The following is a 25,566-nucleotide window of genomic DNA, read 5'->3' on the forward strand; positions in this document are numbered from 1 at the left end:
CGGTTTGTGCTACTGTGTTATCATCTGCTCTTCGGAGTTTGATCTGCTCTCTAGGCCTCTGCAATGGAAATTGAAGGGGTCCAGTCAGCGCCCCTCACTTAACACAGCTGTGTAGCATAAAGTATTTGAGACAATCTACTGCCATGGCTGATCCTGTAATATATTTTAATTTTATTTAATACTGTTTTATTTTATTTTTTAGTGCTCTTGAGGCCCAGGGAACTCGAGCTCTCTAGCTCCCTCCCAAGCCCAGTTCTGCAGGAGATAATGAAACACATTTCTAGGCAGCAAATGGAGAAGAAAAAAACAAACTCCATCAAATGAAATTAGGTTACATGCTGAATGTCTTAAAAAGCAAAGTCTTTAAAAAGTGAAGCTATTTCTCACTCTGTAGCTAGTCTAAAACTCAGTTTGAGCCTTTATTTCCTGCTGAAGGAAATTGTCAATTTAACAAAACAGATGGGGTTCTACATTGAATGCTCGTGTGGCTTCAGGATAGTGAAGAAATTTTGCTACCCATCTTCTCATCTAGAACCCTTTTGCCTACTACCCCCAGCTAAATGCACAAACTTCATTCCTCTGTCTATTCTGAAGGAGGGCTTGTTTCAGGCTGCTTCGTTTCTCTCTCCTCCTTCTGTGCCCTGATCAGAGATGCTGATGATAAACAAAACAAGGTGGCCATGCAATAGGCCAAGCAAGGTGTCCAGGGAAAGCCCCAGAGGAGATTCTGCCAGTCTGGTATACTTTCAAGCAGGAGAAAACGTATTATGAAAAGCGAATTGTAGCAGTGGCCTCTGGTATTCTCCTGATATTGATTTGATGTCAAAGCCATAGAACTTTTAAAAAATAATGGCAGTTTAAAAACAAAGTAGCCAAGTCCTTGGTCTAACTGCAGATCTCTAAATATATTCTTCCCTTGGCCAATACATCCACTAACGCAAAGAAGGAATTCTCTGGAAAGAATGTCCTCCTGAACTGAGGTGGTGTTTGGAAGGCCTGCTGGTCTGGGTGGGCACAGAGAGTGGGCAGCATCCTGCCATTATAGCGAACCAAACTACACGCTCCAAAATAAAACACATTATTGTACTTCTGTCCTGTTGCTAAAGGAAGTCAAATGAATATTCTAACCCCTGGATATCACGATAGGTTCTCAGAGAGTAATAACTAGATTCAGTGTTCTCTAATGACCTGAACGTTTTCTGCGGAATTGGGGAAAGAGCAAAGATGTAAATCTAGCAAAGATCAGTGATGAGACTGTTTAGGCTGTGTGTGTACTGTCTGTCTCCTGGGAACTGTTGCCGCTTATTTTGCTCTGTGTCAACACAGTGGAAAGTGAGATGGGCGCCAAGGCCCAGAAGTGGGCACCTGGCATCCAGGCAGTGCCCCAAATGGTCCTCTTTATAGTGGCTACTTCTCAGCTGTCTCTAGTTCTGTCAAGAACTAGCCAGAGCCCAGTTCTTCTTTCTCTAGGCCCAGCAAATGATTTCCTTACACATGTTGAGCTATCAAACTTCCATAAACACATAAACATTTTCTCTGCAAAATTGTTGCTTTCACTAATTACATAATTGTTCCTACTTGAGTGAGAGAGACCTGGTAAGTATGATAGAGCAAAAGATGTTAAGCCAATGAAAACTGAAAGAGGCGAAATAATTGTTCTTCCTCCTTGGCTGGAATCAGTCCACATCTTATTTTGGTCTCAGCAAATGAGCAATGAGATTTATACCGCCATTGATTTATTTTTTATTTTTTATTTTTTATTAAATTGTAGCTGTGTGCATTAATGTAATCATGGGGTACAATGTGCTGGTTTTACCTACAATTTGAAATATTTTCATCAAACTGGTTAACATAGCCTTCATGGCATTTTCTTAGTTACTGTGTTTAGACATTTATATTCTACACCTAGTAAATTTCACACGTACACTTGTAAGATGCACCGTAGGTGTGGTCCCACTAATTGCCCTCCCTCCATCCATCCTTCTTCTCCCCTCCCCTCCCTTCCCTCTCTCCTTTCCCTTTCTTCGTGTCATTAAAATTTGGGGAAAAGAGAAGCTTTGCTGGCTATATGCTCATTAATAACCACCGTGGTCTCTGAAGGAGACAGCAATATGTGTGCTCACGGTGAGGTCTGTGACTTAATATTGTAGTGTGACCTTGTGCCAGGCACTGTCCAAGCACTTAACAAGAATTAATTCATGTCATCCTTATACCAACCCTATGAGATTAGTACTGATTTTATTGTCTCCATTTAACAGGTTAAGAAATTGAGGCACAGATGCTAAAGAACTTGCCCAAGGCTGGTGAGTGATAGAGCTGGGATTTGAACTCAGACTGAGGGGCTTCTGTCCATGCTCTGAGGTACTTTGCAAGACAGTACCATGTGCAATGCCATGAGCCTCTAAAATTCATAATAGTACCTGGAAATAGTAGGTCCGTGTTTCTCTAACTTGTTCATTTGAGCAGTCGTCATTATCTGAATGGAAAGGATGATGGGATAGAGGAGAAACTACAGAAGCAAACGTTAGCATGTGTGTGGTGTGGGAATAAATGTATGTCTGAAAACAAAGGTTTTGAAGAGAAATAGTAGGTTCATTTAAACATACTTTTTCTTGAACATTCTAGAAATGTCCAGGAGGTACACTGCATGTTAACTGGAAGGAACATGGCTGGAGAAATTGGCCTTAAACTCCAAGTGAGAACATAGGGAGTCTAGTCCTGGACCGAGGCCTTCTGCGGGACAGCTTCCTTATCCACATGAAAAAGTCATAAAAACGTTATTTTCAAGAACATAGTTCAGCAAGGTATAAAAGAGAGCAAGGGTGTAAAAAAATAATTCACTACCCTAAATGAAAAAAAAGATTAAGAAACTATAGAGATCATTTCCATTTGAAAGGCCTAAAGAGCCACTCGTGGTTAAAGTAACTCAGTGACTTAATCCTTGGTATCTCATAAAATCTTCAGCGTTACCTTTTTGTAATTGTTTTTAAGTGATCTGGCTTTAGATGCAAGAAGGTTCCACATGACAACACTCTAGAAATAGTTAGGACATATGCATAAATCCAGAAAAGTGCACTAATATTGAATAGGTAATGAGTCCACCAAGAGTTTCTCAGGGCTATGTACATTGGCTTATGCCTTTTCTATATTTGATAAAAATTGTCCTACTCACTGAGAACACTACAAACTCTCCCCCTCCCTGTCTTGGGTCCTGCTGTCTGGTAGCAGCCTCTGAAATGGAAATTTGTGTGCAGGTTTCCCGGAAGTAACTCTTGAGAACAGCATCCCTGTGCTCGGGCCTGGCGTCCGTGTACTACCTTCCTCCACGTTCTTCTCCTTTCCCTCCCATCCTCTTTCCCCACCTCCTTTAATTTAAAAACAAATCCTGAGCATGCTTTTCCTTGTCTCCTCCTCAGGCTCTCCTCAGAGGATTTTAACAACCTAATCGAGAGTATTTCTGACACCTGCACGCAGACTTCATCTCTCTGAAATGCCGGGAACTTTCTGGAACATCTGAAGTGGCAGGAAAGAGACCTGAGGGATGCAGTTGCTGACCTGTCTCAGAGGCTGGAGAAGAGGGGGTACCCGACTTGGGAAATCCTTGGACTGAGCAGAGTTGACAGGAGAGATTTTGAAGACTCCCAAACACAATGACAACTGAAATCTGAAGGCCTGATGTTTTTCTCAGAGCTATTAATTCCCTGAGACCTTTGGAAGAGCTGTATTTTGCCTTAGGAAAATTGCTCTTGTGTCATGAGCACGTGGAAAGGAGCTAGTCACCTTCGTTGCTTCTGTCTTCCAGCATCTGGCTTTGACTATAGAAAAGAAATGTACAGGCTTAGAACACGCGAGTCGTGATTTACATCCAGCCTTCCGAGATGAATATAAATACTTTGGAGTAATGCTCAAGAAATGAAAACGTTCTGTCTACCCCAAGTCCATACCAATTCCTTATGGGAGCTGTTGATTTACAGACGATTGCCCTACCTGCTTCCATTCTCCCCAAAAGGAGCCGGGGAAGGAGGGGCCTACAGTTCCTTCCATCCCTCCAGGGCTTGCAAGATCACTCTTCTCAGGAAGGTGGGATGTGGTGGGGTGACAGGGTAACAGTTGTATAAAGTGTTTTAATTAAACAAGTATCCTCGGGGCATGTGGAAATTCCTCCCCGCATCACACTGGTGGTGTTGGCAGCTCCCTGCCTCTCCTGACAGAGCCGCCTCCCCTCTCATTCTCACCCAGGATGTGACTGATTCATTAAGCACGTCCTTTCTGTTTCCAGGCAAAATCCTCATCTGACCTGGCACAGCTATGTGTGCCTCTAATTCCCTGGCACCCTCACCAGCTTCCACCAGGTGGGGTCCACAAATGTGGGGCTCTTTTCCAGTCTCCCAGATGACACATCCACAGGCCTTTCTGTCACTAGAACCTCAGCCTCCTCAGACCTGTGATCTGGGAATTCAACCTGTGTCTGAGGGATAAGGACACCCATCTGTCATCTGTGGTTTCCTTCCTGATTACGCAAACTCTTCCTTTCTATTGTCCCTCTTCCATTGTCACCCCTAAAGCACATCTGGTGTCCCATCATGATAAGAACCTGGAAGAGAGGCTACCAGAGGAATAGAAAATGCTCTTCTCTCTCTTTCTCCCTCGCCCTCCCTCCCCTCTCCTCCCTTCCTCTCACCTTCTTTCTCTCATTCTCTCTCCCTCCCCTCCCTCCCTTCCCAGAGCAGACCTAGCTATTTGGCATTTAGCTGGACTACATCAGAAGCTTTGTCTATTATGTGTCATCCCTCTCCTGGGGAAAATAGTCACTTTTAGTTTTTTTCCAGGTTTGTGGAATTTTTTTAGAAAGTAGACCTTTCTACCTGGTCTGTTCTCTCTGAAATCCCCTGACAGCTTTCAGCCACCAGCAGTTTGCTGTGGTGTTCCTTGGTGGGCCTGAGGTCCCTCATTCTCCCAGGTCCCTCCCCTGCCCATGGAAAACAGAGCTGAGGGGTGGCTGGCCCAGGAGGTGAGCAGGTGCTGTTTCTGGGGGGTGGTCCTGCTCTTGCCCCTCACGCCCACCTAGAGGTCCTGGGAGCACAGGGTGATGCCCGCAGGAGAAGGTTGTGTTCACGCTTGGTTTGCTCACATTACTCACTCTGGGAGCCAGGCCAGGAGAGAGCAGGTGGCCCCCAGCAGCCCCAAAGGCCACTTCTCTGAGGGCCAGGCTGTGATGTCTCTGCATTCTCCTCCTGTCCTGGAGGAGGGACAAGCTCCATGGGGGAAGTAGAGGGCACAGGCGGGAAGGGACTAGGGAGCTGCCACACCTGCCTCATAACATCCTCCTAACAACCCTGGGACAGCTCCAGTACCAGTGGCAAGATGGCACCAGCTGGACATACTACGTGTCCACCTAAACAAAGTATGTGAGCACGACCCTCTTCCAGGAAAGTGTCTGGGCTCTTTCAGTACTCAGAGTCATCTGCCTGCAGCATCTTTGGGGAAACTCTGACTCGACTGGCACATGATGTGCAGGCATCTGGCCATGAGCACCACAGGCCACGCCCCACACTCCATTCTCATCTGTACACCATCCTGTAGTGTATATGTCTCTGGTCAATTTGTGTATTAATTTGTCACTTGATGCATAATATTTAGCACTGTGATAAAAAACAAATAAGCCATTCCTATGAGGAATTGATTTTCCCTTCCACATCTGTTCACGAATACATAAATCTAAAGTTGTGCTACTTTAAAAGCCTTCAGTGCAGATATAATCTAAAATGGCTAGACTTTGAGAATGGGCTTCTCTGCCAAAAGCTGTTTATAGACCTGATCCCTGGTGCCAGGCCACTCATATTCTACCTCCAGGCCCCAAAGACATTGATTCCTTCTGAGGTCCTTTCTAATTCATTACAATCAAATCTGATGGTGACATGTGACTCTGGTGCATGATGAGCTCTGTACAAACATTTAGGAGGGATGCAAGAGCCACCAAGGTGTGGGCCCTGCCCTCAGGCAAGTAAGTGATACAGCAGGGAACACAAATTCTGCTCACGAATGGCCACCATGTAAGTCAGAAAGTGGTCATTGTCCTACAGGTGAAGTGACGCAGGAACACGGAGAAAGACTTGAATTTCCTTGGAAGGATCAAAGAATGTATTTGGAGAAAATAGAATTTAGATGGAACTATGATTGATGGATGGATGGATGGGATTTGACCAAAGAAAATAAGGAAGCAGAGCATTTTAGGAGGAAGGACAGAGGGAACACAGGCCCAGAGGAGGCAAAGGCTGGCCAAGTGGAAACCAGGACAGAGAGTTTCATTTGGCTACAGCACAGGACGCATGAGGAGAAAGCGGGGAAGAAAGTCTGTGAACACTGTGAACGTGTAACCGTGGAGTCTGACTGTGATCCCTTATTCCCAGGTGGAATTTTGCAGTTTTCAAAGCTCTTTCATCTGCATTCTCCCATTTCCCATTTAATTTTCACAACAATCCTGTAAATAGGCAATAGTGGGATTATTACTCAGATGAGAAAGCTGAAGCCCAGACAGTGAAAGGGACAAAGAAAACTGGCAGAAGAACCAGGATGAGACCAAAGGGGGTCAACACCCTGACCAGGAGATAGGAAGGAGCCTGCAAGGGAGCTTGCGGCCACTCTCCTCTGTAACTTCTCACGCTGTGTGTTTGTGGAGTTTGCGTTTGTTGGTTTGCCTTCAGGCTTAATGTGCTGGTTTTTCTTGTGTCAAGGCACTGTGTGGCAGCCACCCTAGATACTCTGGTGTGAGTCAGTGGGTTCTTCCCAGGGAGACTTGGGGAACAGTCTCTCCAGAGGGAAGCACTGCGGGTCTTGGAGATGGCACCAAAGGAGGCCTTGGGAAAGCTGGTACAGCAGTAAAGACCTACCAGCAGCAGCCACCTCTGGGGCACAGGGCCCTGAGACACGTTAGCACAGGGCCACAGCATGGTCACCACGCAGGGCACTGTGTGGGGCTTGCTCATTTCAGTCCCCCATAGTCTAGCCCAGGGGTCCTCAAACTTTTTAAACAGGGGCCAGTTCACTGTCCCTCAGACTGTTGGAGGGCCAGACTGCGGGCCTTGGGACGAGTCGGCTGCTGAGCAGGACAGGTAGCGGCGGCAAAAACACCTGGCAGGCCAGATAAATATCCTAGGCAGGCTGCATGTGGCTCGTGGGTCGTAATTTGAGGATGCCTGGTAGCCACTCCAGGATGATGGCGAGCACAGCAGGACAATGGGCCTGCAGATGGCAGTGGCACCTCCTTGGGCCACTTGACACCCAGACTGACATTATTGCTATAGTCCCTGATGGTGATGATTGCCTTGAACCTGGTCCCTTGGCAGTCTAGGTCTGCTTTTCATAAGCATGATCTTTAGAACCTTGTCGTTGAGGGAACAGGTCTCCGGAAAAAGTCATAGTTATCTCAAATTCCTTGAAGGGCAAGGAGAAGAAATAGATCTTCAGGGATTTAATCTTCATGTCTTTGACCCAGAAACTTGGCTGGTGATGGAGACCCATTCCTTGTCCTAGATTTGCCTCCACTCTCCAGAGCCTCAGCCTTAGTGCTGAGCACAGCCAAGACCCCGGCCACAGCAGTGCTGCCAAAGCCTCCCCAGGAACCTCCATGGCCTCCCATCCTAGGAGCCCTGCGTCCTCCAGCCCCTCCTGTGGGAATGGAACCATTGGAGAGCTGTTTGTGTACTTTCATATCACAAGACTGTCATGCTTGGAATTGACTCTGTGAGCCCACCCGGAGGGCCCCCCCACCCCCCCACCCTCCCACCCCCGAGAGCACCTGGACGGCAGGGGTTGGACATCTGAGTCATTAGGTGCCAAGCAGGTTCATCAGCTTTGTTTGCCATCCCATTAGGCAAATGAGCCAGAAAGCAGAGCATCACTGAGTGTGCTGGGGGTGAGGGCTTTCAGAACAGGGGAGGAAATGACTGGAGAAGGCTGTGAAGGCGCAGCAGTGAGGTAGGCTGTGTCCTCTGAAAATGACACCTGCTGGGCAGAGCCGCAAGTCCACTGGAGGCCCGGTCTAGAGGTCACACCAGAGCAATAGAGGGAGACTCCAAGCTTTCCCCAACCAAGGGTCAATCTTGAATTCTGGTGCTTTTAACCATGTCACAAGTCAGGTGGGACTGAGATAAACAACCTGGGAAGGAAAACTTCTGGGCTGCGACCCTGTGGAGGTGTAGGAGGTATCTAAGGATCAGCCCTTAGTGATGTGTGTGTGACCCATGAGGTCCACGATGGCTGGAGACGACCCCGGAGCCCACACTCAGAGAACCTAGGCCTGGTGGTGCCGGTTGCTGAGAGAAGTTGGCTCAGGACATTTTAGAGTTTCTATCTTCTTTTACTTAGCAGGGAGGAGGGAGTGGGTTATCAAATTCCTTTCCTCTGGGGCGGAGGGGGTGGCTTTTGTCCGGCCTGGGTGTGGTGAGTGAGGAGACCCAGAAGACTTAGAGGTGAGAGTCAGCCCACCTGAGAGCTCCTCCTTTCTTGCCTTAGGGGACCCCATGCAGCTTTGTAGTGACCTCTACTCTTTCCTGGGGGTAACCCTAGTTTCTGAAAGCCTGAAACAGTTTCCCCTACCCAGGCTCCAGAATCATTCTTTTCTGAGAAACTTCTGGTGCCTCCCTGCCAGCCTGGTTTGAGAGATGATGAGGGGAAGAGCTGGAAGAGTTTCTAGGAAGGAGGCTGCTTGGGCCACTTAGCATGAGTCTCTGGAAATTTCTCACTTTAGACCTGAGAGGGTTGACATTGGTTTCACTTCTCATTTTGGTCACAGTGGGTTTCTCAGTCATGATGGTGGCTCTGAAAGGCTACAATGGCAAAGCCTCATGTGATACTTCTTTTTCACTTGATTTCCAAGTGTGTGAAATTTGGTACATTTCCACTTTCCCCACAAGAGCTTTAATCCTGTGAAGGGGCAATGGGGGCTCTGACATAACCACCTCCTCCCCAGATCTCCATCTTTTCTTCAGAGAAAAAGGCAGACAGGTGAGGAAAGCTGGGGGGTGAGGGGCAGAGAGGGGCCAGGTGGACAAGAACAAATGAGTCTGCAAGTGATCATTAAGGAGCCAGAGCCAGACCCTGTGATCTTTCTGAATACGGTCAAGGAAGCAGGGGAAGATGAGATGGGCCCAGAGTGGAGAGCCCCATCTACTTAATTGCAGCTGTATAGAGGGGACTTCCAGAAACCCTCTGCCTAGACTAGCTAACCCTGCCTCCAGACAGGCTCAGGGGCACATGCCAGCTGCGTTTGTCAGGGTAGGCTAACTGCAATGACAAACAGCCCCCAAATCTCAATGGCTTAGTGCTACAATCCAGCAGAGGTCAGAGGGAGGCTCTGTTCCACACAGTCATTCAGGGACCCAGGATGCTGCTGTCTTGTGGTTCCATTGCCCTTGGCGGGGGGCCTTGGTGTTCTCCCCTTGATCATCTATGTCCAGAAGGGTAGATGGAGGATTCTGTGAGAGGTTTTATGGGCTAAGCCTGGAGGTGGCCTATGTCACTTTTTTTCACAATACATTGGCCACAAAACATCAAGGGAGGCTGAGAAGTGTGGTCACAGAATTGTGTGGGTTGAATTGTGCCCTCCCCCCAAAAAGATATCATGAAGTCTTAACTCTCAGGACCTTATCATGTCACCTTATTTGGAAATGTGGTCTTTGCAGAGGTAATAGTGTTAAAATGAGATCATTCAGTGAGCCCTAATCTAAGAATACTGACCTTCTTTTTCTTTTCGTCACTGATGAAGCTCATGGCATTCTTTACATAAAAGGGAAATTTATGACTCGGAGAAACATGCACAGAGGGAAAGTATGTGGAGACACAGGGAAAATCCCATCTACAAGCCGAGGAAGGCCTGAGACCATCAGAAGCCACCAGAAAGTCATGCAGACTCTCACTCAGGGTTCTCAGGAGAAACCAACCCTGTCAACAACTCAGACTTCTGACCTCCAGAGGCAATAAATTTCTGTTGTAAGCCACCCAGTTTGTGATAATTCTTTATGGCTGCCCAGGAGACTAAAATATGCTGTGCGCCCATATTTGGGGCACATCCAGCCAGCTCTGCTAGACAATCTTCTTGTCAAAAGGAAGAGAACAGATGGCTCTTAGGGCAATACCCACCATCCTTGCTGGTTCTGCAACTCTCAGGGAGCCCCTCTCCCTGTGACTCCCTCCCTCCCTGGGTTTTTTCTCACCTTCTTCCCACTCCTGCTACTAATCCCTTCCAGGAGAGAAGGAGAGAGCCCTCATCACTACTGGCTAGACTCCCTTTGCTGTTCTCACCTCAATTTTGTTTCTTTTCTTTGGTTGAGAGATGCACAACCCCCCACCAGCACCTTCCTAAGGGACCTCTAGCAAATCCTCTCTTGTGAGATTCAGTTCCCCTCCCGGTAAAGTGAGTGTGATGCCACTGACTTCTCTGTCAACAGTGGAGTCAGTTATGAAAACGATGCTGTAACACTTTGGAAATACAGCGCGCTGCATCTGCCCAAGAGAGCAATAATCACTGTAGCTCAAGAGGCTGTAAATCCTCCCCAGCTGACTGCCAGGAGCTGGACAGGGCCTAGCACCTGGTAACCGCTGGTGAATAGGCGGGGGGCAGTAATAGTGCACCGTGCAGCATGGGGATATGGCTCCTTTAGTCTGGCAAGTCTCTTCCCTTCTTGACCTGGGGGATCTGGCTGGAGCCACCTGGGCCAGGGAGGGATATACTATGCCAGAAGTATAGGCACTAGCAACTGTACCTGCTGCCTTGCGGAGAACAGGCACAGATGATGCACCAGGGAAAATGGAGGACTGTGTGGAATACTAGTGGTGTTAATGCTCCCATTTACGGGGGTCTTATTTATGCCAGCTTCTGGGCAGTGCTGTTTCTCCTCATCACACTGTCTTGCAGGGTGGCATGTAGGATTGTGGTGTCATTGTGTGCCCTGATGGTTTGCATCTAGGCTTTCTTGGGCTGTTTCAAGCCATCTTGGGCTAGTTGCTTAGCTGCTTGGGGCATCAGCATCCTCATTTGCCAAATAGGGATAAAAATAATCCCACTACACAACCCAAGGTGCTCCTGGGAGCTCTGAGTGGCAGGTGGAGGGCAGGGTCTAAGAAGAGAACCAGAAGGCGGAGGGATGGAGCCCCTGTCATCCTCCCATGACACTTCTTAACCCCAGGACTTGCTGGCAGCCTGGTTATCCTGGCACAAGGCAGATTCCTGGGCCAGGATAACCTGGCTCTACCTCCGGCAGTGAATTCTCTACCTCTTCCCAGCAGTGAATCTTCAGACTGTGGTGATGACTAGGCTGAGAGCAATGGTGAGCATTGGACGAAGTAATGCACTTAGGTCCCAGAACAGCACCTGACTTGAGGCTAATACTTGATAAATGTTGGCCCTTATTATTGTACCCATTTTAAAGATCATGAGGCCCAGGCTTAGCAACAGCAGGGGTATATAGTAAGTAACTGAGATGAATTTGAATCTAAGACTGGAATCAGATTCCAAGCTCCATGTGTCGGGATGTGTGTGTATGTGTGTTTATATTAGGCTCAAAGATACTGGCTCTTTCTTCATCTTGTCACTCAGAACCTGGATGTGATCTTCAACTATGGGAAGTAAATGATTTTCTTAGGAAATTGGAACTTGGAAAGGAATCTGAACTATATGAGCAAGAGACACCTGTCCTTTCTAGCAATTCCCTCTCCCCCCTCTCTTCTTTGCCCTTTCCCCTCCTTCCTTCTCTCTCTCCTGCCTCTTCCCAAGTAAAAGATCTGTCCTGCCCACCCGCCAGGTATTCCTACCAAGGACAGAGTTTTCCTGTCAGGGACACAGGAAGGCAGGTTGGCCTGGTCTCAGGTCAGTCTCCCTGGGGAAAGGGCCTTGCAGCATCTTTTCTTCCGGTGCACACACCAGTTGTTCCCACTCCCATTTCTGAAGACAATCTGTTTACCAACTTTGCTCAGTGGGAGCTGATGTTGCCCTACCTTAGGGCCACTGGAGAAGCCTTGGGCATGAGGGTAAGTGGCAGTTCCCAGAGCTCAGGGCTATAGAGGAAGGAGCCACAGGGGAGCTGCTCCCAAGACAGGTTGGCAGAACTTGAGGTACATCCTCTGTGCTGCCACAAATCTCGCTGCCTATCAGGAGCTTCTGCACCAGCTTTGGGGGTGGGTGAACCTGGGATAAATGCTAAGTTTGCTTTTATGAGCAACTTCCTCTTAATTGCTTAGCCTTGGTCTCTTCATCCATAAAATGGATGAACGTGTACCCATGATACTGGATGAGATCAGTGCACACCAGGCATTCAGCAGCTCCTGCTCAGAGAGGAGGCTTGATAAGTAGTGGCTATTGTTTTATTTTCCAGGCTATTAATAGTTTAGCAAATGATATTTCATCCATTCAAATCTCTGTTCTTTTGGAGCATGTCCTTGCACTGTAATAAAAAGCCTGAGCAAGGGGCCTGATAACAGTGTAGGGAAAGAAGAAAACCATATTTCCAAGTATATACTCCGTCCTACCATCGGAGCAAACTTAGAGACCCATAGATGTTAAAAAGAAAGACTGGGCTGTCATTCTTCCTTTCTTTCTTTGGGAAGCCATGCAATTCTCTCACTCTCCTCCTTTTCTCTCTTCCCTCTCCAGCTTCCCTCCTCTCTCTGTTGTCTGTTCCCATCTTTCTCTCTTTTTTCATTGCTCCCTCACCATTCTCCTCCCTCTGTCTAATATAAAATAAACTTAAACTTTTATATTCTAAAAAAAGAGAAAGAGACATCTCTGGACACCCTCATATGCCCACTGTCTTCAGCTGGGATCTCTCAGAAGCAGACTGTAAGATGAGGATTTAAGAACAAATACTTTATTTATATTTGGGAGGTGACCCCAGGAAACACTGGTCCCATCCTATTAGAAAATGAGACAGGCAAGGAAAGAAAGCCAACACTGGGTGCATTATTGAGCAGGTGACCACTGTGGGAAGCTGGGGCTCTACTGCCCTGGGGACTTCAAGAAGACTGTGGTACATACTGCTGAGCTGTCCAATCCAAGGGGCAAGAAGCTGGGGGGCCTACCCTGCACTCGCTGGACACAAAAAGCCTCCTCCTGGCCAGGGATAGCCCCTGGCAGAAAGAAAGTGTTTTTTTTTAAGGACTGAGGGCACTTATCACAACAGTGCTTATCACAAATGTAATATAAATGATTCTAATAATTATTTGTTTAATGTGTCTCTCCTGCATTAAAATATAGTCTTTCTAAACATAGGGACACCATCACCATTATATCCCCAGTACCTAGCTTAGTGTCTGGTATATGGCAGGTGTTCAGTAGACATTTCTTAAGTAAATGTAATCTGCAGATTGATAAATTCATGGCAAAGACCCTAGTCCTGTCTGAAAACCTTCTCTATCTCCTTCTTTTCCTCTCTCCTCTCCCCCCACCAACCCTGATGTAGTAGAGCCTGAAAATTATTTCCCAGATTCTTTTACTTTGGGGATCTTCTTCTAGAGTATTAAAGCCCCTAAATTTAACCCTGCCCTTGACTGCCTAGAATAAAGAGTATTTTTCCCAGCCTCCCTGGCACTTAGGAGTGCACATGAGACTAAGTTGTGACCAGTGGATGTAGGATTGATCCTATCCATTCAGGATATGGCCTCATGGGTGGGATGCACCCATCTTCTTCCCTTTCCTCCTTCTTGCCACCTGGGATTTGGATGTCATCGCTGGAGTTGGAGCAGCCTCCTTGGGTCAGTAGGTGGAAGCCTTGGACCCGAGAAGACCCCAGTACTCTGATGGTCAGGGAGCAGCCACTCCAACCCTGGGCTAAACCTCTCACCTAGCTTTCTGTGAGAGAGTCCTTGGTTATGCTTTTGTTATTTGGGGTGGAGATTTCTGTCACTCAAAGCTGAACAACCTAATTCTAAGTGGCACATAGTAGGTGCCTGTTTGACCTCTGGGCAGAAAATGAATAAGTGACTGTGGAGGGTGGAAGTAGAGCTTGATGGAAGGAGGTGGCCCCTGCCACTGGCCTTCTTCCTCCCTGGGCTCAGACAGGCTGGGTTCCTCTCAGGGCAGTGCAGAGTTCTGTTTTCTCCCCCTGGAGTAGCTGCTCTCACAGAATCCCTCTCCCTTTGGAAGGGTCCAGACATGCCCTGTGGCAGGGCCAGGGCTGGGCACCTGAACTTCTTAACGGTGCATCAAGGTTCTTTGGAGGTCCTCTTTTTCCACCCCTATCTCTCCAGGGCATTAGGGACGATATGGTCAGTGCCCTCTTCCGGGTGTGAGAAGGAGACTTCGGAGCCTGGCCTGCTCTCCTGCCTTGTACTGTGATTAGGGACGAGGGTGGAAACAAAGGCAGATAAAATGGAGCTCCCACTAAGCAGGGAGAGAGAGACACAGAGGCTCAGAGGACAGGCAGGAGCCCGCGTCGTCGCACTCCCCCAGGTCACCAGAGCAGCAGGCTGGGGCTGCGAGGGGTAGGTAGGGAAGCTTCATCCCTCCCCGCGTCTCAGCTCTGAAGTTCCCAGGTGGTGGGGAACTTTTAGACCTTGTGACAGTCATGGCTCTGTCGGTCCATCTGTCGTTGTGTCTCCATTCCCAGCCTCGACTGTCCCGCGCCTGCCTTCAGAGCAGAGCATGGAAATGAGAGGACTGGGGAAAGGGACCTTCTTACTAGTCAATCGCTCCTCTGGGGATGCACTTTCCGGGAGTGATCTGCTGAGCCGCGTGACCTTGGACAAGTCCCATCCACTCTCCGGGCCTCAGTTTCCTTCGCGTTGTCCTGAATAGGCAGGTGGAGGGTGGTTTGGTTTTCCTGAGCTGGGGATCCTGGGAGGAGGTTAGGGGTGCAAGCGTGGGAGGCGGGCCACTTGTCGCTGAAATCTGGCCAAGAGCACTGCTGGAGCTCAGAGCTGGTGGCCAGGCTGCTACGCTCGCTTGGAACCGGTGCGCGGGACCTCTGGGCCCAAGACTGTGGCGGGGTGCGGCTGGGCTGGCTCAGGGGCCTCGGCTCGCCAGGACGGAAAACCGGGGACCCCGCCCGGCTCCTACCGCGGGCGGGGCGGCCCCGCGCCGGCTCCTCCCCCGGCACCCGGAGCCCGCCCTGGGTTAGTCGCCGCGCGCGGTTCCGCAGGTGGCAGCGATGGCCCAGTCCTGAACGCCCCGCCATGGCCGGCACCCCCGGCCCGCTGCGTCTTGCGCTCCTGCTGCTCGGGGCGGTGGGCAGAGCCGGCCCCCGCCCCCAGGTGAGACCCGGGACCCCGGCAGCCAGGGGGTTGGTGGCGCTGCAGGCTGCAGGCGCAGTGTCCTGGCAGGGGCTGCCAGGACTTGAGCGAAACTCCGCGCCTGCAGGCGGGAGGGATCCGACAGCCTCAGGGGGAGTAGGGACTGGAGAGTTGGTGTCCTTGGGCTGGGAGACCAAGGTGGGGGGTTGGACCACGGTGACTCCCGCAACCCCAGCCAGGAGGTACCACTTCTTCGCGGCGCGGGCCGCTCTGCCCGGGCACCAGCTGCCCCGCGCCGCCCGCGCTGACTTCTGTGCCGCATCTCCCTCTCACCACACCACTTTCCCAAGCCCTTTCGCTCCTAACCCCCTGTCAGCAACCTGGGAGCAGTCCGGAGTTACCCCCGCTCTCCCCGAACTCCCTCAACCTGCCTGGACCGGACCCCTTTTCCGCTATGTCTCCTCCCCCACACCGCTCACCTGCCCTAAGACTCCGTAAGGCTCTGGGAGAGCCGAGAGGGCCCGAGTGTGGACACTGCTCCTTCTGCCTCCTCACATGCCCCCTGGACAGCCTTTGATTCAGAGTCTCCAGGACTCTGCAGTGGCAGCTCGTCCTTCCCAGTGACCTCCCAGACGGCACTTGAACCCTAGCCCCGTCCTTGCAGCACGCTTGCAGGAGGTTCTATGACTTTCTGGAAGCCCTTCTCACACACTGCTGACCTCCCATCTGACCTCCTGACTGACAACAGGCACCAGAACACATTCTGGGACACACAGGAACACCCTGGCTTCTTCAGTGCCACAGGAGAGCAGGCAGAGGGGGGCCCTTGAAGCCTCTCTCTCCTGCCCTCCCTGGCTTTCCTGCCCCAGGCTCTTGGGCCGGGAGTGGTAGTCAGCTGCTTTTTTAAGAGCAGAGTTGTCCAAAGATGCTGGAACATGTTTGAGCAGAGAGGAGGGTGGCCTGTCCTGGTCAGGAAACAGTCTGGTCTGTTCCTACCCCCTCCCCACTCTTGCCCCTAGACATAAGGGACTGAGATCTTCAGGCCTGGCCATATACGTCTTGAGATTTGTCCCAGAACAGGTGAGAGGTAGGATGAGGGGCCATTGCCTTTGTGAGAGAAGACTCCACCAGGCTGAGAGTCCAGATGTGGACAGATGTGCTCTTAGCTAAAAGGTCAGCACATTTGCAGCCCCCAAATTCTCTTCCAGTCTCATCCTCTCCCAGTTTCTGTTCCTTTACTCAGCTACTACCCCTAACTCCAGGAGACAACCCCCCTCCCAGGGCCACTTCCCAGCAACCCCCAGCCAGGCTTTGGCTTTCCTGGTGTAGGTGGGATTTGGGGGAGGGGGCAAGATTGCAGACCCACTGTGTGGTTCTTGCTTGTTTTTACCTCTTCTTCTGGGCTGCATATGAGAGGCTCTGCTTCCTGGTCCCATCCTGCTTCAGACCAAGTTTGCAGATCTGGGCTGGATTAGGGGAAGAAAGCAAAAGGAAGAGGAAAGCTTCTGTGGGTTTCTGGTCTTCTTCTCAAAGTCCCTATTCTCAGAGATGCCAGGAGTTCGAACTTGCCCTTTCCTCTGATCCCCTCTCTTTCCTTAGCCCTAGGCCTCAGGCAAAGTCTGAGTGTCCTGGGGCCATAACAGGACTGGGTGGCAGAAAAGGACAGGAGACAGGCCCTGAGCAGAGAGGGTGGAGCCCTGAGAGGATGTTCCTGCTATAAAGCGCTGAGCATCCCTGGCAGTTGCAGGGACCAGGGCCCCAGGGGGCTTTGAGGATAGACTGCCGTAATTATGACACAACCTCACGCATGCGGATGAGACTCTAAAGAATGGTGAATTTTGCATTTTATTTTCTGCCTATGAGGTCAGCAAGATTAGTGTTGATTGATGAGGGATGGAAGCTCAGAAGAGGGCTCCTGTGTAAGGTGGCCAGCACCTCAGGGGCAGGGAGGAGCAGGGCCTGGGCTCTGGGCCTAAACCTCCTACTCAGGCAGGGCTGAAGGAGGAACTCTGAGAGTGAGCTGCGCACTGCACTGCCGGTCTGGGAGGCTGGGAGCCGGTCTGGGAGGCTGGGAGCAGCTTCCCTGCAGGGAGGGGATGGCCGAGTTGACTTCTGAACAAGGGGCCCTGGGCAGCTCCTTCACTGTTGCTGAGAACGCCCACTCCCCTGCCCTGTTGCTTACAACCCTCAGCCCCCATGAGGAAGCAAGTCTTTGACACCCAAGGTTAAAGCCAGATGGACCTGGGTTCAAATATCAGCTCTGCTATTAGCTGATGATCCTGGCTGGCACACTTGATCATCCAAACCTCAGTTTCCTCATCTGTAGAGAGAGATCACAAGCTCTAACAGAGGGTTATGGAGAGGACTATGATACTGACACACTGGATGGCAGCTTTATTCACTTGGGCAACCTGACCCATTTGTCCTTGGGAATCTTGAGGCGTTCTCCAGAACTGCAGAATAGGACCTAGAGAGGGGCTATTGGAGGCCCCTGGGCCTCTGTGCTCTAGCAAATGGCAGGTGGAGTCCAGGGCTGTGCCTTGGTCAGTGTGGACTTCGTTCTGAGCTGGGCTCCCTCCTCCATAAGGACCCAGGTGGGGGCCAGGGCAGGAGCAATGACAAACCACATCCTGCCCTCCGGTGCCTTGTGCTGAGGAAAAACAGGCCATTCCTGAGCAGCAGCCTGCCCCTGGGTAAATTCTTGTGTGTATCTGTGTGTGTGTGTGTATGCATGTGTGCATGTGTGTACGTGTGCACGTGTATAATGGAGAGATACAGGGATGGAGAGAGAGCAGAGGAGAAGGGTGTGGGCTGTCTGAGTTCCTCTTTCTCAGGTATGTGACGCTGTGTGTGACAGTCTGCTGTGTGGCAATGACTCCCTGTGTGTGCAGCAACCTCTCAGTGTGTTGTTGTGTGTCTGACAGTGTGTGTGTTTGTAACCTTGTGTGTGATACCTTGTCAGTGGAGGGGGGGAGTCCCAGTGAAACATCTGGGCGTATGAATGGGTGTGTATGCTGTATGTGTCTGTGTGTGGGAGAGACAGTGTCCTTGTGACAGAACGTCTATGGCAGTTCCTCTGTGTATGTGTGACACTGTGGGTTAGTTGCATCAGTCAGAGGGGGTATGTGTGTGTTGGGGCAGCATCTCACACGTGAATGTGTGCATGGCAGTCTGAGCAGTTGTGGGGGGGGCAGGCTGTGTCGGTGTCACCATATTAGGAATGCTCTTAGTGACACGTGTGATGCTGTGTGTGACTGTGTATCCAGCTTGTGCCTGTGAGAATGTATGTGCAATTACTGTTAAAAAATAATAATTTTTTATTTATAATAAAATAATACATAATTAAAAATTATTATTTTTAACAGTTATTACTGCCACACGGCATGTATGCAGGTTTCCTCACCCTGTCCTTTTGTTCAGATGTCTAACATCCTTAAAAGAAACAGACACAAAGAGACAGTAACACTCCTCAAGTGATGGAAGGCACGATTTCAGCTCTCACAGGTGACAGAGAGGAGGGAGGCTAAAGGTGCTGGGACCTGGGTCTAGCTGGGGTCTCCAGAGCTCTGTCCGTGGAGCCCTGCTTCCTCCTCCTGCAGGGTTTTCTCCTCTTCTCCTGCCTCGGTTGCTCAGAGAGGCCAAGATCTCTTCCCTCCTTCCCCTGGACCAAAACAGTCCCCAGAAAAGGGAAGAATCAGATACATTTACTGGCACTGAGAAATAGGAGGACCTTTCCAGGTTGGCAACCAGTCTTTGGAGAGGGAGTTCCTTCCTAGGGTATTGGAAGCCCATCACCCTGGGAGCTCCCACCCCACTTATACCCTCCCCTGCTCTTCTTCCTTCAACACCGCCCACTTGCACAGCATTGAAAAGTCAAAGGGTTCCACCTACTTTATCTGGTTAGATCTGCGCAGTAACCCTTTGAAAGGAATATGCCCATTTTATTGATGAGGAAGCTGATGCCCCAAAAGGTAGGTGTGTCCCATTGGTCGCATGTCAACAGATAAGGCTAGGATTTAACCCAAGGACTTGTGACTCTCTGTCCAGTGCTCATTCCTCCAGACCATATTCTGAATTTGAAGGATGCCCCTGGTTGTAACCTTCAACCTGGGCACTGTCCCCACTTGTCTTCATCCACCTTGAGAGATCCTATGAAGCCTGGCAAGTCCCGATTCTAAAAACCACCAACCTGCCCTTGCCGTGGCCTGTTAGTCCCCACACCCACGCCGTGCCCTGCTCTCCTGGAGGCCCCACTGCCCCGTGAGGGACAGGAACAGATGTACTGTGTCCTCCCCACTACCAGCACCCACAGCCCCACCTCACTGAGCTTGGAGTGGGGACTCGTATCATGGGAGGATGACATGGGGTGGGGGTGCTGGGCTGCCCCTCCCCCCAGGCCCGGGATCCCCACCTCCTGCCTACTTCCTTTGCCATTGGCTGTGGTTGCTGCGGGAAGATGTCACAAATTAAGCAGAATAATTGGTCCTTGGGCATGAAAATATATTTGTTTCCTCCTGGGAACTTGTTGATTTTAGAAGTGAGAGAGGGGTGGGTCCTCAATTCCCAGGAAGCTACTGAGAGAACAGCTGCCATTAACTAGAGTTTTCCATGTGCCAGGGGCCAGCCTCAGCATTAATCCAATCCTCACACCATCCTGTTGGGGTAGGGACTGTCATTATTCCCACTGGCACATGTGTGAGCTGAGGTTAAGAGTCAGAGCTGGTGAACAAGGTTGTGGAATTAACTTATGGGCCAGTCAGGCCCAGGCCCGGATCTGAGCCCAAAGCTGAGCTGTTCACCCCTCACTGTATTACCTGTGGTGCTAGGTGGCCCCCACCTTATTTTCCCAGCCTTGTCCCACATCAGAGCCTCCTATCTGTCCCAGGCTTGTCACTGTTCTCTCCCTGCCACAGAAAATCCTCCTGGACAGAGCCCACTGCTTTCCTCTGCTCCCCAGAGCACTGATGTCCCCAGCACTGCACCTCCTCCCGGCTGTACCCTCCTTCCGAACAGCCTGTGCTCTTCCCAGCCTCCCCGTCCCCTTCATGCAGCCCCTACCTCACAGTCCTCAGCATCCTGGGGCTCTGAGTCTACACTGAGCCCTCCCCAACCACTCCCTGAGTATTTTCACCCACTGCCTCCTCCTCCGGTCTGTCACTTATTTTGCATTTTTTTTTTCTTTTGAGACAGAGTTTTACTTTGTTACCCTGTTTAGAGTGTGGTGGTGTCACAGCTCACAGCAACCTCAACTCTAGAGCTCAAGTGATTCTCTTGCCTCAGCCTCCTAAATAGCTAGGACTATGGGCTCCTGCCACAACGCCCAGCAATTTTTTTTTTTTTTTTTTTTTTTTTTAGAGACAGGGTCTCACCCTTGCTCATAGTGGTCTTAAACTCCTGAACTCAAGTACTCCACCTGCCTTGGCCTCCTGGAGTGCTGGGATTACAGGTGTGAGGCACCACATCAAGCCTGCAAAGCATTTGACCCCCACCCCCAAGTAGTCTGAGGACTCCTCAGGCAAGAAGTGTGTCCATAATCTTTATATTCCCTGTGTCCCCCTCTAACCACAACCACCCAGAAACTGGGAAAGTTATGCTTTCCATAAATACCAGGTGTTGGAGAGGCCAAGGGTCTGGATGATTCGTGCTGCGTGTGTGTGCGCGCGTATGTGTTGGGATGGGCTGAGGGCTCAATGGTGGTTGGAGACCCACAGCTGGTATCACCTAACTAGATGGGGACACAGCCCTCTCTTCAGGGACCCCCAGTTTGAGGGGGTACATGGCCATCTCCTGGGGGAGCCCTAGTCTGGGGGGAGACATGACCTATCCTCAGGGAACACTAATCTGAAGATAGTTTTATGTCCACAGCTCTGTTCACAGTAGATGACAATGCTGCCTGTTTGAAGCTCCCTAGAAGCGTGTGTGGCCAGGTTGGCCTTTGTGGTGCTGTCCTTCACCCCTCCCCCCAGCTGGGGGACTGCTGGCTTCTGGAGGCTTCTTTGTCCTCACTCCCTGCCCCAGACACACCTTCTGCCCCAGTTCCCACCAGCAACCTTGCTTGTTGCCCGCTTCACTCTAGAAACAGAAATCAAAGGACGGTTCTCCCTGTCTCTCTGCATTCAGGACCAGGGAGGAAGAGTCCTTTACTTGGAGGAAGAGGCGGAGAAGGGAGAAGGAGAAGGGGATGGGGAGGTGGGGTTGCTCCACTGTGACGTGCTCTGGTGAAAACTGTGCCACCCTCTCAGTTGTGGCTAAAATCAAGACACTGTTTTTGCTGTTGCTGAGTTTGATTCTCGTTTGATTTCAGATGCATTTGGCCTTTGCTCTCCAGAAAGCTCTGTCCTTCAGGGTAGCCTCACCTGCAGCCTCTGTGCATTTCCTCTAGGAATGCTGAAGGGGCTCAGAGCAAGCTTAGCCCCCTCTCTGGGCTCTCTGTGCAGCTGGGAATAAGCACATATGACCTGAGTTTAATGGGGAGGTGTCTTATGAGCCAGCTTAAGGCAGGGCAGGATTACCCAGAAACCAGGTCCAGCATGTGCTTGGCACACCGCAAGTCAAGGGTGGAAGCTTCTGAAAAGAAGTTATCTTAATTTCAGCACACATGCACATTTTCATGCATTTCGTAAGTGAAATTTTGTTTTAAATGATGTACAGTCCTAAATTTTAAATTATGTATAGGTCTGGAGCTCTCTGGTCATTTAGCATCTGTAAAAATGCAGCATTTATAACCTTTAAGCCTATATTCAGTCAAAAAGTAAAAATAAAACAGAACCAAAGTTCCAAGACATATCTGAAGAAAATAACCAAAGTGTTTAGAATTTTCAGTGGGATGGGTCTATTTGCTCAAAATCTATTTTTTTTAGCTTATCTGAAAATTGAGGTTCACACTGTGACCTCAGTGTTCTGAAGGGGGGGGGGGTTCCTGATCCCTTCCCCCAGGTCCTTAGGACTTCTCCTTCTGGGGAAGGACAGAGTTGGGCCAGGCATTTGGTCTGAGTAGTTGTGTTAGAGGGGAATGTTGAAATGTTGCCCTCCTGGGTAAATGAGAGCATTTTGCAGGAGCACGCTGGTGGTGGACATTCTGGCTCTGAATTCTTTTTTTTTTTGGTTGCATCCATCATGGTTGTTTGGCGGGTCCGGGCTGGATTTGAACCCGCCAGCTCAGGTGTATGTGGCTGGCGCCCTAGCCGATTGAGCCACAGGTGCTGAGCTGACATTCTGGCTCTGAAAGCCATCTCCCCATCCCCCAGGAGTCCATCATAGTCTCTGACCTGGGAGCCTTGGGGTCCCAGCCTCAGCCCTGCTTCCAGGGGTATCGTGTGTCTCGATTGAGTCCCCCTCCCACCTTGGCCTGTTTGTCCTCTTCCAGAACTGTTGGAAGAGTAAGAAGCCCCTGGCAGCCTGACCAGACATCAGGAGGAGGGAGCCCGCAATTACAAAGTCCTCGCTGTGGGGAAGCCTCTCCCTGCGCTTAGGGGAGGTCAGAGGAGAACAGCAATGAGACACACGCTCCCATCTCCCTCTTTACCCACACAGCAGCAAAAAGCACCGAGTCAGCAGACATTCCCTGGGTGCCTGTTACACATTCAGCTGTGTACCAGGCCCCTGAGGAGTAAAGACATGAAAGTGTCCACCTGGAGCCCCATGGCAGCAACTTGATCTTGCTGCCTTTTAAAGATGGCTAATGCCTAGTAGAGTTGGGACTCTAAGGTCCCCTGGAGATCAGGAAACCCAGTGCATGTGGCCCCCATTTCCTGCCTCCCCAGGGTGCCACTGTGTCCCTCTCAGAGACCGTGCAGAAATGGCGAGAATACCGGCGCCAATGCCAGCTCTTCCTGACTGAGACTCCACCTCCAACCACAGGTGAGTCCGGGTGGGGCCATCACACTCAGCGCTCCTCCTTCCAATTCCTGGAAGGCTTTGATGAAGCCCAAGTCCATGGTTGGCATCATTTCCTCTCTAGGACTCCACACCTGCCTTCTGCCTCCATCCCATCGTCCCAGCCATTTCCTCCAAATGCCTTCCTGGCCCCTTTCTTCCTCCCCCCAATTCTCAGTTCCTTCAGAGCGCAGCTCCAGCACTACCTCCTCCGGAAGGTCCTCCCCAGGGCGCTCTGCCATCTGCCTGGGGCCGTCTGCCCTGCAGTCGGCTTTGGGTCTTGGCCAGCCTGAGCCTCTCAGGGCAGGATCCCGCCTCCCCATTTTGTATCCTCACCATCTCCCAGCCTGTGTGTGGCCCGAAGGCCCGACAAATATATTTATAGGAATAGAAATGCTTCAGGGAGTTTGATGGTGGTTTAAAGAGCGCAGGGTGGGAGCCAGGTGGACCTGGGTTCAAATCCTGACTCTTCAAAACTTCCCTCTGCAGTGAAGTGGAAGGTTGTCCTAGCCTCCGTGATCATTGCCCTCTGACCTGTAAGGTGTAATTTAAAAATAGGCCTATAGGGATTGTTTATTAAGCACTAATTGTTTAATTATCTATGTAACAGGTAGTCTGTATCTCTACAAAGCCCTATAGGGCAGGAGATACCCCACTTTACAGAGGAGAAAACAGAGACATTAAGTAACTAGCTCAGGGTCCTATGACTGATAAGGGGCAAATGCCCTTGCTTTGCTCCTGCTGGGTGGGGAAAGTGCTTGGCATACAGTAAGTGCTCAGTAGAGGCCACTGGAGTAGACCTCTGATGTGGGAAGGGGTGGTGGGGAGGGGGGCCGCACACAGGCCAGGCAGGGACTCAGAGACTGTTCCTCCTGCCCCCAGGTCTGTTCTGCAACCGGACATTCGATGACTACGCCTGCTGGCCAGATGGGCCCGCAGGCTCCTTTGTGAATGTCAGCTGCCCCTGGTACCTGCCTTGGGCCAGCAGTGGTGAGAACCCCCCACTTTCTCTTGTATCCAGGAGGGGGCAGGGTGGGGGGACTGTTTCCCTTGGTCTGCGACATAGTGGTCCCTACCTTGGGGTATCTTTAGGCCTCCAAGTGAGTGGTCTGCCTGCCTTCCCTGGGGGGTGAGAGGGAGCGATTGTCCGTGATGGGTATTAGGATGTCATGAGGTACAACTTGGGCCTGGGGCCTGAGGCAGGTGCAGGGGTAGGAGGAGGTGTGTGTCTGACTTAAGAAAGAAATGTGACCCCCTCTGACCCAGTAGTCAGGAAAGGAGCCAGGTGGGGCCAGATCTGGGGTGGAGGTTGGTATAGAGGCTGTCTGTGCTCTGATGTGCATGTGTGTTAAGTATGGTACTTGTGTGGCCAGCCTGTCCCCTGGCAGAGTATCTCCCAACTTTTTAGGGGCTCATGGGAACGCTGATCAGGGGTCAGTGGGCTGGCTAACCCCAGCAACCTCAGGCCTGCTTACAGGGGACACCCTGCACTGGGAAGGGTACGACTGGGTAGGTGGGAGGGTCACTGGAGCACAGAGCCCTGCAAAGGCTAGAGGGGTTGTTAATATGCCCCCCTCTATCCCAGCCTCCCCTGCTGAGCCCCGGCCAAGCCTTACAGCAAAGAGCCACAGGGTCTCCACAAGAGGAGAAAAGACATTTCTTAGAATGAAAATAGCTAATGTTTACTGAGTACCAGCCATGCCAAGTCCTGCCCTATCTACAAGCAGGACATTCATTTAATCTTTGCAACTAGCCTGTGGTTATACCTGTTGTGCAGATAAGGAAACTGAAACTGGGAAGGTTTAAGTCACTTGTTCCAAATGATGTGGTAAATGGCAGATTTGATTTTCTTACTGTTGTGCCTTGAAGGGGCCTGAGCTCATGGGAGAAAGTGGCCCCGGAGCAAGTGAAAGCATAAAGTTATGCTGTAGGGAACCCCAGGGACTTCCTGGAGGAGGTGGCCTGCTGGGGTCTGGTGTGAGTGTCATCTCAGCATGCAGGACCGAGGTCAGATGAAGGCCAGCAGCTCTCCTAGAAAGGCTCTTTCCCTATCCACCCCCACAGTACACTCCCTCTCCCCAGGGTGCCCCTGGAGAGACTGAGCCACACAGGAAGAGGGGGCCTTCACGCAGCATCCTTTCCTCCTGGCTGCTGTCAGCACCTTGCATGCCTACGTCCTTACAACAGTCCTCTAAAGCAAGTGCTCTCATTATCCTCTTATTCTCAGATAGGGACACTGAGGCACAGAGATGCTAAGTGGCTTTTCTAAGCTCACATAACTAATGATAGTCAGCTTCAGAGTCACTTTAATTGCTACACTAAAGGCTTCCTTCGTAGGTGGGTGTGTGTGCCCATGTGTGGCTCTGTCATGGAGACAGGCGAATGGCCTGGGTGACCTCTGCTGGCACCTTCGGTAGAGAAGGCAATCAGCTGCCTCTGCTCTCCATCTAAGCCTGCGATGTAGTGGTT

General features: G+C 50.7%; 1 protein-coding gene across 1 annotated transcript in view; it reads left to right on the forward strand.

Annotated features, from left to right (window-relative positions):
* The first annotated feature begins 15,114 nt into the window (after positions 1-15,114).
* Positions 15,115-25,566, forward strand: part of GLP1R (glucagon like peptide 1 receptor) — a 36,283-nt gene continuing 25,831 nt past the window's right edge. The window contains exons 1-3 of the mRNA XM_023512887.1: positions 15,115-15,243; positions 22,986-23,082; positions 23,980-24,087. Coding sequence (XP_023368655.1) covers positions 15,166-15,243; positions 22,986-23,082; positions 23,980-24,087 — 283 coding nt within the window. The 5' untranslated portion in view covers positions 15,115-15,165. The remainder of the gene's footprint in view (positions 15,244-22,985; positions 23,083-23,979; positions 24,088-25,566) is intronic.

Source organism: Otolemur garnettii, unplaced genomic scaffold (assembly GCF_000181295.1).
Source record: "Otolemur garnettii isolate 467f Iridium unplaced genomic scaffold, OtoGar3 scaffold00031, whole genome shotgun sequence".
Lineage (NCBI taxonomy): Eukaryota > Metazoa > Chordata > Mammalia > Primates > Galagidae > Otolemur > Otolemur garnettii.